Source organism: Trachymyrmex cornetzi, unplaced genomic scaffold (assembly GCF_001594075.2).
Source record: "Trachymyrmex cornetzi isolate Tcor2-1 unplaced genomic scaffold, Tcor1.1 scaffold1559, whole genome shotgun sequence".
NCBI classification, from domain to species: Eukaryota; Metazoa; Arthropoda; class Insecta; order Hymenoptera; family Formicidae; genus Trachymyrmex; species Trachymyrmex cornetzi.
The window spans coordinates 63,060-78,307 of record NW_017296156.1 but is presented as its reverse complement, the minus strand read 5'-3'; the positions used below and the strand labels follow the sequence as shown (position 1 = coordinate 78,307).

General features: G+C 37.6%; 3 protein-coding genes across 3 annotated transcripts in view; 1 reads left to right on the top strand and 2 right to left on the bottom strand.

The window, feature by feature from the left end:
* Positions 1–7,345, bottom strand: part of LOC108758259 (PHD finger protein rhinoceros) — an 11,863-nt gene extending 4,518 nt beyond the window's left edge. The window contains exons 1-9 of the mRNA XM_018503126.1: positions 6,992–7,345; positions 5,682–5,770; positions 5,313–5,477; positions 5,097–5,213; positions 4,667–5,005; positions 4,008–4,570; positions 3,782–3,927; positions 2,303–3,675; positions 18–1,925 (exon numbers count right to left, since the gene is read on the bottom strand). Of these exons, the coding sequence (XP_018358628.1) occupies positions 18–1,925; positions 2,303–3,675; positions 3,782–3,927; positions 4,008–4,570; positions 4,667–5,005; positions 5,097–5,213; positions 5,313–5,477; positions 5,682–5,770; positions 6,992–7,019 (4,728 nt within the window). The 5' untranslated portion in view covers positions 7,020–7,345. The remainder of the gene's footprint in view (positions 1–17; positions 1,926–2,302; positions 3,676–3,781; positions 3,928–4,007; positions 4,571–4,666; positions 5,006–5,096; positions 5,214–5,312; positions 5,478–5,681; positions 5,771–6,991) is intronic.
* A 1,702-nt stretch (positions 7,346–9,047) lies between these two features.
* On the top strand, positions 9,048–10,791 carry Roe1 (grpE protein homolog, mitochondrial Roe1). Its single transcript, XM_018503140.1, has 4 exons — positions 9,048–9,233; positions 9,881–10,307; positions 10,396–10,479; positions 10,547–10,791. Exons 1-4 carry the CDS (start codon positions 9,145–9,147, stop codon positions 10,652–10,654), a joined length of 708 nt encoding a protein of 235 aa, XP_018358642.1. The 5' UTR covers positions 9,048–9,144; the 3' UTR covers positions 10,655–10,791.
* A 267-nt stretch (positions 10,792–11,058) lies between these two features.
* Positions 11,059–14,555, bottom strand: Mlh1 (DNA mismatch repair ATPase Mlh1). Its single transcript, XM_018503134.1, has 9 exons — positions 14,272–14,555; positions 14,143–14,206; positions 13,851–14,050; positions 13,530–13,758; positions 13,216–13,417; positions 11,914–13,132; positions 11,783–11,846; positions 11,509–11,707; positions 11,059–11,434 (listed from the first exon to the last, which is right to left on the bottom strand). The coding sequence occupies exons 1-9, from the start codon at positions 14,382–14,384 to the stop codon at positions 11,142–11,144; spliced, it is 2,583 nt and encodes an 860-aa protein (XP_018358636.1). The 5' UTR covers positions 14,385–14,555; the 3' UTR covers positions 11,059–11,141.
* Positions 14,556–15,248: the final 693 nt, after the last annotated feature.

Sequence of the window (15,248 nt, the reverse complement as noted above, 5' to 3'; positions counted from 1 at the left end):
GCCGCCGTTGCTGTTGCCGTTCCGGATGTCTGTTGTGGCGAAAGCTGCGAGTAATTTGGCGGTGTCTGCGGCGAGTGTAGCGGATGCGAGTACGTTGCCGGTTGCTGGGGAGACGACTGCGGATAATTGGTCAGCGATTGTGGCGACGATTGGGAATACGGACTGTTCTGCGGCGACGGTTCGGAGAACGGGGATGATGCTTGCGGTGAATGCTGGGAAAAAGTCTGAATTTGTTGGTGCGATGATTGCGAGTAACTCCGGTCGTGTTGTGGAGTCGGATACGAATTCGGAGGTTGCGGCGATGGCTGAGAATAGTTAGCGGGATGCGTTTGCGGCGACGACTGCGAAGAGAAATTTGGTGGCTGAGGAGATGGCTGCGCGTACGCGTTGGGTGGTTGAGAGGAAGGTTGAGAGTAACTTGCAGGCGGTGGTTGCGGCGACAAACGACCATAACCAGCGGGTTGTTGAGGCGAGGATTGCGCATATGGAGAATGCTGTTGCGGAGATGGTTGCGAGTAATTCGGTGGTGTTTGAGGAGAGGACTGTGAGTAGGGGGAGTGCTGCTGCTGTGGAGAAGCTTGCGGATAATTGGTAACCGCCTGGGGAGAAGATTGAGAATAATTAGCGACCGCGTTCTGTTGTGGAGACGGCTGCGAGTAATTTGGGGTAGATGGTTGTGGCGGCGAGGGTTGTGAGTAATTCGACGGTGGTGTTTGAGGCGACGGTTGAGGATAAACTGGCTGTATCGCTTGCGGGGAGTGTTGGGGATAAACGGGTGATTGATTCTGATTGTTGGCTGATAACTGTTGCGGGAAACGTTGCGGAGACATTTGCGGGTATGTCTCTGCGTTATCTTGAGGCGAGGATTTCTGATACGGCGATTGATACGGCGGCTGCGCGTGTACCTGAGGATAGACAGACGGTGATTGCTCGTAAGGCGGATAAGCCGGGGACAACGGATGGTTTTGCGGTGATGGAGTGGGTGGCAATTGCGCGCTGTATCTCGGTGGGGTCGCGTAGTAGGGACTGTTGTAGGGACTGCTCCCAGTCGACAGTGCGTCCTGATAAAATCCCGCACCTCTTATCGGTTCGGTTGGAGTTATTACGGGCTGGCACTGCGGGGAATGGGCCGCGCGTGGCGCCGGTGGAGATTCCTGAGAGAAACTAGACACCGATTCACTAACACTGCTACCACCGGTGCTCAGCCGTCGTTGCCTGCCGCAAAACGCTTCCTGCGAATCCCCATCCTTTTTTATCATCGCGGCCTCTTCCGCTTCCTCGTCCTTCTTTTTTGATTTTGGCGCTCCAAAGGCTTTGATCCAGGCACTCAAATTTGGTGTGGCGGATTTCGGTTTCTGCGCTTCTTCTGTACCAGATCGAACCGCCTCTTTTTCCTCTACTGTGCTCGATGTTTTTGTAGCTTCTTTAGCACTTGTTTTCTCTTCTTTAACAGTCGTTTGAGTTGTGATAAAAGAATGGTCCTCTTCCTCGTCGTTCGACAAATTAGGATTAGGTGACGATACCAAACTCTTGCAGATTAATTGGATGGAATCTACGTTTTTCAGCACAGTACCTAAACTGAGTTTCGGCTCTTCATCGTTATCCTTATTCGATTGATCGTTATCACTAGTAGAGTAATTTGCAGAATCATTGGTGTTAGCGCTGGGCACATTAAGCGGTTTCTTCAGAAGTAAATTTCCCTTACTTTTACCGGGTTGCAAACGATCGATCGTGCGCTGTATCTTCTTCGGCCGACTCGGTCCATGAGGACCAAATATTTTGATAGAGCTTGGTCTCTTTCGTGCAGCCTCGACCTTGGATCCTGATCGACTGGATTCAATCGAAGAGGTATGAAGCACTGGCGAATCACTACCAGAGGAGAAGCCCGAAAGTCTGGGCGCGTCGTCAAGCCACTTGTTAATGTCCTATTGCATATAATAGATCAAATCAGTATGTACAGTTTACAGAATGTAAATACCAAAAGAAAATGTAAACCTTCGCATTAAGCATGCTAAGTTCGGAAATGTCTTGTTGACACAGTCTAATGTATCAAATAATTCTTGTCAATATATTTAATAATATGTGCACAGGACTATCAATATATAAATTAAAAATAATCTCGGCGAGAATAGAGTTAAAAATTTTAAACTATTAGTTTACATTCAGACACGTGGTACTTAAAAAAAAAAAAAAAAAAATTCTATTACATTAAAAAAAAATATTAACGTAATTTATGCCTTGCATATATGTATTTTAATAAAAATCTCAAAATAATCTTAAAGATACTATCTTGTGAGCTTACATGAAGTGTTTTCTCCGTCGCTTGATTTAATGCTTGAATCGTAGCGTTTTCTTCTGCTCCCAGTCCTTTGGTATGTTTAGCTTGAGTGCTTTTCTTATTTTCACTGATTTCCGGATCATGTTTCTTACTCGTGTCATCCGTTTTATCTTCCTTCGTACTTTTCTTCGACTTTGATCGCTTTGCACTGTCTTTATCATTGTCGTGGAAAGTACTACTGTTTGAAGGCACTTTTTTTGAATGGACACCGTGAGTGTCACTTTTCCCCGCTTTCCTTTGTTTTTCTTTTTCGTTTTTCAATTTTTCTTCCCGTCTTCTATCGCTTATCTTATCTTTTAAACTATCGAGCGAGTCTACATCTTTATTATCAATTAACGTGGAGAGCTTCTTGGAGATGTGAGTATGTTTGGAATCTAAAGCACTTTCTAATTCTACATCTTTGGAATCTGTTTGACTTTTTAACTCTCCATTTTTTAATTCTTCTTTTTGTTTTGATTTCTTATTTTTTTGCTTTATATGACTCTTGTCGAATTTTTCATCAGACTTGGTTACAGTCTTTAAATTCGACTTTTCTTTCTTACGATTCTTTTTCGTTTTAACATGGGAAGATTGTTTTTTGTCTTCCTCAAATACTGCGTCACTTTCTTCGACTTCGATCTTTTTTAATTTACTCTTCTTCGTATTGTCTGTCAATATCGCGATTTCTTCAAGTTCTTTCTTTTCTATTTTTCTACTTTTACTTTTCGCAATTACTGGAGGTTCGTAATCTTCCTCGAAATCCTCCTTCCGCTTTTTGTTTTCTTTCATTTCTTTGGCAGATCGCACAATTTCCGAATCCTTTTTCGATTGATGTCGTTCTTTGCTCGCCTTTTTGTTAGATGTTTTTAATCCTTCAGATTCCTTAGGTTGTTTTTTGGTTTTAAGTAAACTATTTACATCAACGTTTTTTCTTCTCTTTGACGTTACGATACTAGTCTCAGATATTGCATCTTCGCTTTCCTGATCTTCCTGTTCCTCCTCATCCTCGTCCAATTCTTCCTCTTTTACTTTTTTACCTTTTTTCTTCCCCCTTTTTTTCTTCGCAACTTTAATACTTTTATTTCTCTTTTCATCTTCGTCCATTTTTTCGTTACTCTTAGACTTTGTTTTACTCTCAGGTTTATATGATTTGGATTTTTTTGTTGATTTTTTCGAACGTTTACGTGCGTTATGGTGCGAAGAAGATAAATGACGTGAAGGATACGATAAAGATGTAGGTGATCCGGCCAGTGACCGAGGAGATGTAGCGTCTTCGTCACTGGATGTCTCTGATTCTAAATATCGACTTACAGCTTTGTCAAAGGCTTCCTTAAGATTAATCGCCATATCCGTGTATTCTGAAATATATAAAATATACTGTTAAATTTTACCGACATATAATAATATATGTAATGAAACACTAGTGATACAAAAAATTTTTAAATGGATAAAAATATTACAAACCATTATCCGAGCCATTGTATTGCCTACAATTGTCAACAATAAGCCGAAAATCGCGTTTAAATTGACTTAAACTTTTATACGAGCCATTTTCCAGTTTCTCTTCCATAGTTTTAAGATCCATTGGCCTGCGTACCACACTATAGTACCTATAAAAATTATTCACATAAAAAATTTAATATCAGATATGAATATTAATCACGACTTTGAGATATGTGTGAAATTGTACCTTGGCGCATAATCCTCATCCACGGGCTCAATAAATGGCCAGGCATCCACGTGATCTTTGACACTTTCAAGAACTTTGTGCATGCCGACACAACGCTCCTCCTCCTCGATGCCGAAGGAATAGCCATATTTGTAGCCATAATTATGAGATACGTAATTACCATCGCCATGATTACCGATACCCTTCTTCTTTTCCAAGTCTTCTACTTCATCCCTAGTATGAATTACAATCTGACCGACAGCCGAGGCCAAAGAATTGTTTGTTTGCCGTCCTTTTTTCTGAACCGGTGGCGTCGGTAACGGCGGAGAAGTCTCCTCTTTAATATAAGATTTTGAAGCTTGCGTCCCTTTTTTAGTCCCTTTGGTCGTTTTAGTCCTGATCTTGGATCTGACCATGACTGCATCCATCTGTGTAGCAGGTTCCTGGCTACGAAGCACTCGCGAGCTATTACGTTGTAATAGCTTACGTCGCTGCTGTTTCTCTTTTAAATCGAACAATTTTGGTATTTCCGGCATAAAGTCTTCGGACAACGTGCGATAAAGTTTGCGTTCGGTGTCGTATTCCTAAAATATAAACATATACAATATATAATTTTACTTTCAATTTGGCAATAATTCGTAACTTATTGTTAGTTTTTATAGTAGAGGAACAATTATTACCGAATCACGAAATTTTTCAACCAATCTGCTCCAATCCTGTTGGGTAAAACAAACAACTTGCCAAACGCTCTCTCGTCCGTCGTTGCCGTTGTTTATTAAACTAGCTTCCTCCTTCTCTTCCTCTTCCTGTTCCTCCTTCGCCACTCTGTTCCGTCGTTTTTTACGCTTTTTATCCCTTGGTTTACTTTTCTGCTTGTGTGAGGCACTGTTAGAAGTATCAATGTAATCTTCCCGGTACAGTCGAGTGCCGTAGAAGTACCAGTAGGCAGAATTCTTACGATCATGTCCCAAAGGTTCGACTCGCAGACTATCCGAGTCCAAGTTGCTCAACGACTGCTCCTAATATGAATTTTACATTTGATTACAAATAATCGTTTAAGAGATGCATATGTAAAATTATTGTAATAATTTGCAATGATCGATTACGTACTACGTCTTCGGCGTCGAGCCTGAAGTCACAGAGCGCACGTAATATTTCTACTTTTTGACGAAGCGGTAACAATTCAAAGTCTACGTCTGTGTTGAAAGGATTTTCACATTTGTATTCCTGTGCAAATGTATAAACGTTTTAGTTACATTTTACTACCAATGTTGGAGCAACTGACAATTTTGCGTTGCAATACCCAACACTGAGATTAATACATACTTGACATTTTTTCCGGAAAAGTCTACGCAGAAACATCTGATAATTAAAAGTAGAGATGTCATTGCGAGTGTCATTTGGCAAGCAACCCTCCAGTAATTTTACTATCAGTTCCTGAAGCAGCCGTCCTTCGGTACCTCCGTCCGTCAATAAAGCTTCTTCCAAATCCTACAATTTTGACGTTAACATTGGAACACATTTTGCATATAGTATTCATAGTGAAGTGAAGAGAACAAAATGATGTGTAAGCCAATAAATAATAAGATTAAAGCTGAAGCATGACAGCTATTTCGCTGCCTAAATGCTGAAGCGGTACTAATGGGCTTTACATACGCTGCTTACTCATAAGAGAGTTAGCATTTGATTAGATACCTCAATATCAAAATCCAGAAGATTGAAGGCAGCTCTAAATAATGAGCAAAAGTGTGCTATACTTGGCACCTCCCACCACGATTGAATGTCTAAAAAATAAAGGAACAGTTAAAAGTTCCTTGATCTTAATCCTGCTGTCTATTTGAAATGGACGTTATTGTAACTGTACCCATTTCTTAGACGAAGCTATTTGGAATCTTAACTAAAATTATTTGAGAAAATACCACACTCTAATTAGCAATAATTCTTAATTCTAAATATTTTCCATTTGAATACACTGAGAAAAGTTTCCTTTTCAAAATATTTATATCCTCTCACTAAACAATTTACATCACATTTAATAAAAATGATATTCTTTGAATTGAAATACACAGCTTTGATACTATCTTTTTTTTATTAAATAAACAAAAAGAAATAAATGGTATGTTTAAAAATCTAAACTGAAATGGCTATTAAATATAAAATAATTTTTTTCAAGATTACGTCTGTCTTCAAGTTTCTTAAATTCTAACACGATCAATAATTATTTTTATTTTTCTACACTTAAATATATAAATTTGCAAAAAACTACCCCTGGACTCTCTTGATTTAATTTATCAAAACACAATCACCTATTCATAACAATTAATACACCATTCACTCTACAAATCTACCTTAATTTACTTCATTAATTCCGATCAAAGACACATGATAAGAGATAAACTTAATTATTGAAATGGAGCAATGACTTTTACAATTTTAAACATCTCAGTGATTGCATATCAAATACTCCACAATAAAAAAAAAATCTTTTGAAGTATTCAACAGAGAAATAAATTCATGCAAATTTCTGGAATGGATATATTATACATAGATTGAGTAACAATTACAAATGTACATTGTTCAATCGACTTCCCTCGACTTGAAACATTCAAGACCTCGTAACAGAATAAAGTTCATAAAAAAAAAAGAAAAAAAAAGAAATAAATAAATACAAAATCTTTTGAAATATATTTCAATAGAGAGAAATAAATTCATGCAAATATCTGAAATAAATATTATATATAAATTCAGTAACAATTGATAAATGTACGTTGTTCAATTTCCTTCGACTTGAAACACTCAAGATCTTGTAACAGAGTAAAGCAGGAGAATATCTCGTAACCGAAGATCAGGAATCTCGTCTCTATACCTGCTGCCACAAACTATTTCTAGTATCGCTTACAGCGTCGCAAAAAGGAATGTAGATACAGATACATATCGGCCGGCAATTCGTCACGCGTGCCGTCCGGTGGGACGACCGGCGCGATGGTCAGCGACGGTGGACTCACCTAGGATCCCGATGAAGGTGGGAAACATAACCCGTCGTGTGGCGGGCGAATCGGGCGAATCAGCGTGTCCAGGGCGGGACACGGACGGGCTCGATGGAGGCTTGGCGTCCAAGTGTCAGGGAGGTGTCTCCGAGTTGCGACGATACGAGCGCGGGTTGGCTTCCTCGATGGGCCGTCCCCGACGATCCCGACGACTCGGCGGGAGATCGCCAACGGGATCGAAACGGCGGCAGCGGCGATCTAAAGGCCCCGTGTTAACCCGTGTAGCGCACGGACTGCGCGCGCGACGAGAAGGATCGAGCAAAACACTTCCGCCGCCCGGCCGTGTATGTACAGATATATATGTATATATTGTACGTGGAGAGAGAGAGAGAGAGAGAGAGAGAGAGAGAAAGAGAGAGATATATATACGTATATACGTATGTATATATGTATATATACGTGTACGAGTATATGCGTGCGGAGCCCGTATCTCAAAGTATCGGGATGCACATCAGCGGTGAACGACACGAAACGACACCCGATGGTCCCCTGGTAGGCGTGCGCGCGAGCGGGCGATCGCGAGCTCGCTAAGCTCGCTTGGCCGAGTCAGCTCACTCTACTAGATGGGGAATATTAGACGGTACTACACGGAGGTAGCGGTGCAGGGCGCATTCGCCGCTCGAGTTCGCTTTCCGTGCGGCGTACCACCGTGCGGGAACGGGAACCGCGGGTTTCCCCCGTGGGTCGGCGAGGATTTATCTCGCCGGGACACGACCGTCGTGTGACGGCTCGCGGGAGTCGCGCACGACCATTCCCGTCGGGACGCACGGCGCGTTAGGCGCGTATCCAAAACACATAATCGCAAAAACCCGCCTCGTCGCGGCGCTTCGCCGATCGGGCGACCGCCGTATGGGTTTTGCTTTGCTCAGCCTTGCTCAAGCTTTGCTAGCTGGCCGCTGCGCTGGCGAAACACGCGCGCGCGAACGCGGGGTCTCTGAAGTCTGAAAAACGACGCTCTCGGCTCTGAACGCCTCGAAAGCGGAAAGCGGAAGTCGCCTGCGCGCGCTCGGCGAAGGGCGCTCGGCTCGGACAGGTATCGACAACGCGTACGGGTTGGCGTGTTGCGTTGCGTTGCGCTGCGCTGTGCTGTGCTGCGCTGCGCTGCGTCGCGGGCTTCCGCTTACCTCCGATTACGATACGACGTAAACCAACGGGCACACGGGCGCGGACTAGCCGGACTAGCGCGGACGCGGACTATGCAGTCGCAAGTCGCAACAACTGCCAAGAGTGCCAAGCGTGTAAAGTGTAACCGCGGGGCAGCGGGCGTACAGTGTCAAGTCAGTTGTACACCCTCGAGCACTCTCGAGCTCGAGCGCGCGGTACGTAGAAGGTCCTCGACGTCGCATCGAGAGACTTTCAGATTCTTCGCGTAGAATCATACGGGTCTGTTCGTTTTAGATCAACTACCTACGTTTCATCTTCCCTCCTTTTTCCTTGTTCCCTCCAACGTTGGAAGAAAAGGAGGAAAAGTGAACGGTGCAACAAGTTCAGCTAAAAGGAACAAATTCCATTGTAGAATCACATACCAATTGGCTCGGGACAACCGTGAATTCATAGCTGTGATTGGTCCATTTATTCACCGCTCAAACACTTGTCTCTTTCGTTTCTTCCCGCCGTAGGTTTTACGCGATAATCTTTATAATTTATTAGGCCCGGTTTTACAAATGTAAAATTAACTTTAATCTCAGTTTAACTTACTGTTTATTTTTATTTAATTCTAAGAAGTCTAATTTAAAAAATTCTTAGAATTCGACGAAGATAAACAACAGTAAATCGAGATTAAAGTTAATTTTACATCTGTGTGGAATCCAACTTTAATCTTATTATATATATTTAAGCCTATTTTATATATATAAATCTAATATTAAAATCGAATTATAAATACCTGCTTACGAATATTAAACAGTAGACAATCTTGAAACGAGATTTGAAACGATCGATCGGTCGTAAAGTGAGTTGCGACACTTGCGACATCTTTATATTTCGCAACATTCTACGATCGTTATGTTTGTGTTGTCTGATTGCTACGTTTCATCTGATTTCATCATTCATTCCTCGGCTCGGCTCCGATTCAGAAATCGGGTTTTAGAGGTTTCAACCACAATCGAATCATGGCATCGATCGTCGTACCGGCGGTATTTCGGTTTAGTCGTGTAACGGTCGATAATTTCTATCAAATAAATAAAAGTGGCTTACGCAGGTAAATGTCACTTTTCTTCGCTGACGCGAGTCGCGATCAAATGCTCGTTGCCGAGTCACATGTCGAGTCGGCACATTGAGGTTAACCGTACATTACCTATTCTGTTTTGTTTCCTATTCGGGAGCATAATTCTCATTAATTAATATTAAGGCTAATTAATTTTTGCTATTTAACTTTCTCATGACGCCAAGTGTTTACTACTTAGTATAAACAATTTGTCTATTCTACATGTAAAAGTGTGAATCCAGAATCTCTTGAAATTTTTATAGTCTAACAAATCATTAAAATTTTATTTTTATATACATATATAGACAATACTAAGTGTTTTTCTTACCTTATTTATAGGAATATTAGTAAATAACTTAAAGATATTGTGTGATTGTGACAGATTATAGGTGATATATGTTTTTGTGGCAGATATATTTTATTTGTTATATATTATATAGATATTACATAAATAACACTTTTATTTTTAAGACAATAAAATAAGGTTTCTTAAAAATCTTTTATAAATATTTTAATTGTGATTCTTAAATAGTTTAATTATTTGGAGTAATTTTTACCTTGTGTGGTTATTACTATTTAAACTCTTGTATATATGTATATATAGTAAAAATATATTTATATAAATAAATATAAAATTACAGGTTGCCACAAGTATCTTCTGCATTTTCTTGGCAAAAGCAACATTTTGGCACAATAACGGAAGAGAAGAAACCAGACGCTACTGATGTACCTCCTATGTCAGAGGCAACAGAGAATGAAAAGAAACTGAAAACTGAACTGGAGCTTATCAACAAAGAGTTAACTGAACTTAAGGAGTCTAAAGATACATTGGAAGATAAATATAAGAGAGCATTGGCGGAAGGAGAAAATATCAGAGTCAGACTCACCAAGCAGATTAACGATGCCAAGCTTTTTGGTATTCAAGGCTTCTGCAAGGATCTTTTAGATGTAGCCGACATATTGGGAAAAGCTACTGAAAGTGTACCAAAGGATGAGATAACAGAGCAAAATCCACATTTGAAAAGTTTATATGAGGGTTTAGTCATGACAGAAGCTCAGTTACATAAAGTAAGATATATCTTTATTTTAATAAGAAACACACATAAATGTGATTTCAAATGAGGATATTAAATTTTTTCTTTTTTCCTTAATTTAGGTTTTCAAGAAACACGGCCTAGTTTCACTAAATCCAGTAAATGAAAAGTTCGATCCTAATGAACATGAAGCATTATTTCAACAAGTAAGATTCATATAATAAATAAATGTATAAAATGATAACTTGTGTGAATAACAAATATCATTTTCAGGAGGTTGAGGGCAAGGACTCTGGCACAATTGTAGTTGTATCGAAAGTAGGATACAAATTGCACGAAAGAATAGTGAGACCAGCATTAGTAGGTGTTGCTAAAGGATAACTAATGTAAAGGTAGATAGAGCATCCGTTTTATGATAAATTGTAAAATCCTATAAAATTCAATATAAAATATTGATGTACATTGTAATTTCCTTTTAAATTTTTATTTAATGTATAAAATAGGAACCAATCTGTTATTATATAACGTAAAGTGTAAAAGTAGCAAAAAAAATATATGCTATTTTTATGTAAAGATCTGTAGTGTTACTATATATAGAAATTCTTTTTTTAAAATACGTTGTTTTCCATTACGCATATACATTTTAATTTTACAAGGAACTTATAAAAAAAGCGATAAAATCTAGACAAAAATATTGATATATATTCATCTTCAGTTTTGTAACATATCTTGACATAAAAAAACCAATGTTATAAGAAATATGGTAGATCATAGCTGTACTGTATAATATTAAACACTTGCTATCAAATTTGAGTTTGTGAATTAATCCTCATATAAGAAAAAATATACATTTTTATATATTCATAATTTAACATCTCTCAAATACTTTGTACAAGTCCGGTAAACTGGCTATTTGTAATATCGTTGAATCGTGAGCGAAGTGTTTCGGTGGAAGTAAACTTTCTTTAATCGCCGGATACAGAACATGTTCAGTTACATATTTCCAGTCATGTGTCTGATACTTCGGACTGATGTAACTGTAAAATTTTGCCGTTTCCCGGCAAATATTTTGAAAGCATAATTGTTCCTTTCTCCAGTCAACTTCCGTTGCTAGTCGCATTATATACAATGGAATTTCCGCTTCGTATGGAAAATATTTATCTAAAATATTATTAGCATATATGTGCAATTTATTCTTGTAATAACAACAGTATTTGATGTTACATTATATTTACCTAATAATATGGGCAACGATCTCAAATTTCCTACTTTATCCATAACAATCGAAAAATATTCGTTCATCATGTCTGCCTTTTCTAAAAGTAACTCCTTCACCCTCGCTGCCAATTCTTCCTTTGGTCCGTCCTCTTCTGTCCATCCAGTTTCTTCCGAATCTAAAGCAATCATTGCTAAATCGAACAATGATATTCGTTCCTAAAAAATAAATTCACGCGTGCAATGTTAAATGGCTATAAAATAAACTTAATTTGTTGTACCTGAAATACGCACTGAAAATTTGATGATGCCAAAGTTTGCAAAATCATAAAGCATGATTTCATAAAAAAGTTCCTCCCTAAAAAAATATTACATCTTAAGATATGAATAAATTTATATTATGCAAAATAATAAAAATTACTTACGTTAATTTTCTAGTATTGCATACATATAAATTCACTCCACTCTGTATCAAGGCCGAAGTTTGATCGATGCAGCCAACAAATGTTAAATTAGTTAGAATGTCTCGTAATCCTTCGTGACATTCGTCTTCAATATCCTTACGTAATTTTAGGATACTGGTTAATTTTACTTCGTGTTTAAAGTTATTCACAGAATATGATTTAAATTGCTGTGTAAATTTCGAAGATTTATCAGCAGAAGTATTTATCTCAGCGGATGGTCTTGCAGATTGACTTACATTACATACTGAACTTTCACCTTCTTCCTGATTATTGTCTGTATTCAATGTTTGTTCTTTTTCTTTTTCCGAATTTTTATTTGCATTTTCGATAGTGTCCTCATTTCCGAAATACTGATACACTTGCTTACGAGCTTTATCAGCTATAGCATCTACAGGCTTATCTTTAGGATCATCTACTTCCTCATCTGAATCTCGTAGAAATTCTGAGATGTCGAACGTGAGGTTCTCTGGACGGATATTTTCCAATTTGTCTTGTACAGAATTATATGTGTTTTGCGAGTCCAACGAAGATTTGGTATCTAATATATCGCTCCAATCTAAATCCCGCGTTAAACTATTATCAGTTAGAGTTTTTTCGGTAGGTAATAATGTAGAATTATGTTCTGCAATATTTAAATTCGAGTCTTTCTCTTGACATTTATTGTCAACAGGTGGATTTTTCATAATAACATCAGGTACGCTTTCTCCTAGACTTTTAGAATTAAGGAGTTTAGGATCATTATGTGTTAATTCTTTCGTTAGTGTATTACTGTCACTCTTACGTTGTTCGAAATGTATGATAAAATTAAATTTGTCAAGTTTTTGATCAGACGAATCTGTCCTAATCATCTCCCTAGCGTGAATCTTTTTTAATTTATCTGAATTTCCTTTGTTATACTCTGGTAACACCTCTTCTAGGACTTCTTTAGTAATGTCTGCTTTCGGTAATCTGGCTTGTAAGTAAAACATTCTAGACGCGCTGTTGCCAGTCAGTCTTTCATCTAACGCGAATTTTATTCTTTCAACTATCGCATCTTCGTGAAGAAATCGAACTTCGTGTTTTGTCGGATGTACATTAACATCAATATTCTGTGGATTAATATCCAAAGATATGTAACACCACGGATGAGCTTTTTTCGGGAGATATACAGAGTACACGTCTTCCAACATCTTACGGATTGCTGCAAATAAATGTTCATAAACATTAAAATTTTGACAAAGAAATTATAATAGATAAAAACTGAATATGTAATGTTAAACTTACAAGCAGAATCGACCAATCGATTGTTAATAAATAGCAACATCACCATTCGCTTATTTGTATAATTCGAATTTGTCACTAAACCGTGCATCTTAAATTTATAATCCTTGTCGTCAAGCTCAACTTCTAATAGTTCACGAGCAACAGGATTGCCATACAATATCCTTATGTTATTCTGTTTGGTAGAATTATGTGGCGTTCGAACCTGAAATTATATTTGAACAATACATGCTTTCAAATATTCTATTTTTAAATGTATTTTTTAGATTATACGTCTACTGCATGTTGTATATTGTATACAAAATGATTCATCTTACTTGTGAACTCGGCTCGCCATGCTTTTTTAAAGTAAATCCTACTGCTGGATTATGTACAGCATATCTCATAACTACTTCTGTAATTTTGGTAAATTCCTCCGATGGATTTGACAAAGCCTTTCTACGAGTTACCACATTATAGAATAGATTTTCTATTGTTATTACAGTGCCTTGATTTCCAGCACAAGACACTGGAGGTGCTTTTAGCTTGCTGTTAATATATGATGCTCTGTAACAATATATGGCAAGTACAGCTTAGCTAATCTTTCTTTCTCTATATAAAAATAAATATTACATTGTTAACGAAAAATATATATATACTTATAGGCGCATTTTTCATCTGCCGTTTTTGTCGTGATAGTAAGAAGAGCTATGTGACTAATACTAGCCAGAGCTTCTCCTCGAAATCCAAATGTCATAAGAGTGCTGAGATCTTCGAATTTTTGCAACTTGCTTGTGGTAAATCTTTCACACACAATCTCGATATCTTCTTTTCGGATACCAGTACCATTATCCTGTATCTGAAGTTATAAATTAAGTTAGAGATACATATGAATATAATTTAAATGTGTTTAATTAAAATATGTTTAATAATTGAAATTCTATTATGTACCTGTAGTAGCTTTAAGCCTCCTTCTTTGGCGGTGATTTGTATGTTCGTTGCTTTGGCATCTAAACTGCAACATAAAAGTGAATTTCTTGTGAATGTGAATGTAGTAAACGAAAATTTTCAAAAACTAACCTATTCTCTATTAATTCCTTTAACGCATTTGCTGGTCTTTGGATTATTTCTCCAGCTGCGATTCTGTTCACCACGACTTCGTCTAATTTTCTAATCTTCGCTGGCGTATACATGTTGCTTGATATCAATTATTAATTAATAGGAAGTGGTAAAAATAGCTTTCAGCATCTGTTTTTAGATGTAAACATATAAAACATGATCCAGGAACATAATTCAATCTCGTAAATTGATAATCTAGTTAAGGTTGTTATACGATAAGTTTTACGTTCAATGAGAATTTTTTTAAAGAGCTCTTGAATAAATTTTCGACGAAAGATTCTTCATACACATATCACTGGCGCCCATTTTTAAATAAATAGGTTAAAAATTATAACTCTACAAATATTATCAACAGATATAATTGACTATATAATGGTTGATAAGTTTCTTGATGTCGATAATTGAGGACGTTGTTTTATCGACACGACAAAATTTATTTAAAATACTTTCAGCCGCAAAAAGAACCTCCGCAGAAAATGCCCGTTTTCGGTACCTCAATTTTTGAAACTTTTATTATGCCAAATAGTTACATATAATGACCCAATAACTCCTGCAAAATTTCAAGATGAGCATACAGCCCGTTCAGGAAATAGAGGGGGTTAAAGTTGACCATATCCAATAACGAAATATATCAATTCAACATTTGAATTCGAACAATAACGTCTAAAGCAAAGTCAACATAAATTACTATTTTAAGATTTTTTGCTGTTGATTATAAATATGAATTCAGATTTACAAAATTCAAAATGGTGGATCCAATATGGCGGACAATTTTTTTTAAATTCATTGGATCTACTTGAAACTTGTTACTCGGGGGTTTTTGGGGTCGCTGATTACGAATTTGAAGTCAATTTTAATAAATTACAAATGACGGATCCAATACATCCAATACAGGCAAAAAGTAATAAATAATCCATTAAAGAAAAAGTCGAGATGTA

Excerpts from the sequence above, each read along its gene's own strand:
- Mlh1 (XM_018503134.1), bottom strand. The coding sequence starts at position 14,384 with ATGTATACGCCAGCGAAGATTAGAAAATTAGACGAAGTCGTGGTGAAC. Across the intron at positions 14,051-14,142 it reads GAGGCTTAAAGCTACTACAG|ATACAGGATAATGGTACTGG; the intron begins GTACATAATAGA and ends TTATAACTTCAG. Across the intron at positions 13,133-13,215 it reads TCGATTGGTCGATTCTGCTT|CAATCCGTAAGATGTTGGAA; the intron begins GTAAGTTTAACA and ends ATTTATTTGCAG.
- Roe1 (XM_018503140.1), top strand. The coding sequence starts at position 9,145 with ATGGCATCGATCGTCGTACCGGCGGTATTTCGGTTTAGTCGTGTAACG. Across the intron at positions 9,234-9,880 it reads AATAAAAGTGGCTTACGCAG|GTTGCCACAAGTATCTTCTG; the intron begins GTAAATGTCACT and ends ATAAAATTACAG. Across the intron at positions 10,480-10,546 it reads ATGAAGCATTATTTCAACAA|GAGGTTGAGGGCAAGGACTC; the intron begins GTAAGATTCATA and ends TATCATTTTCAG.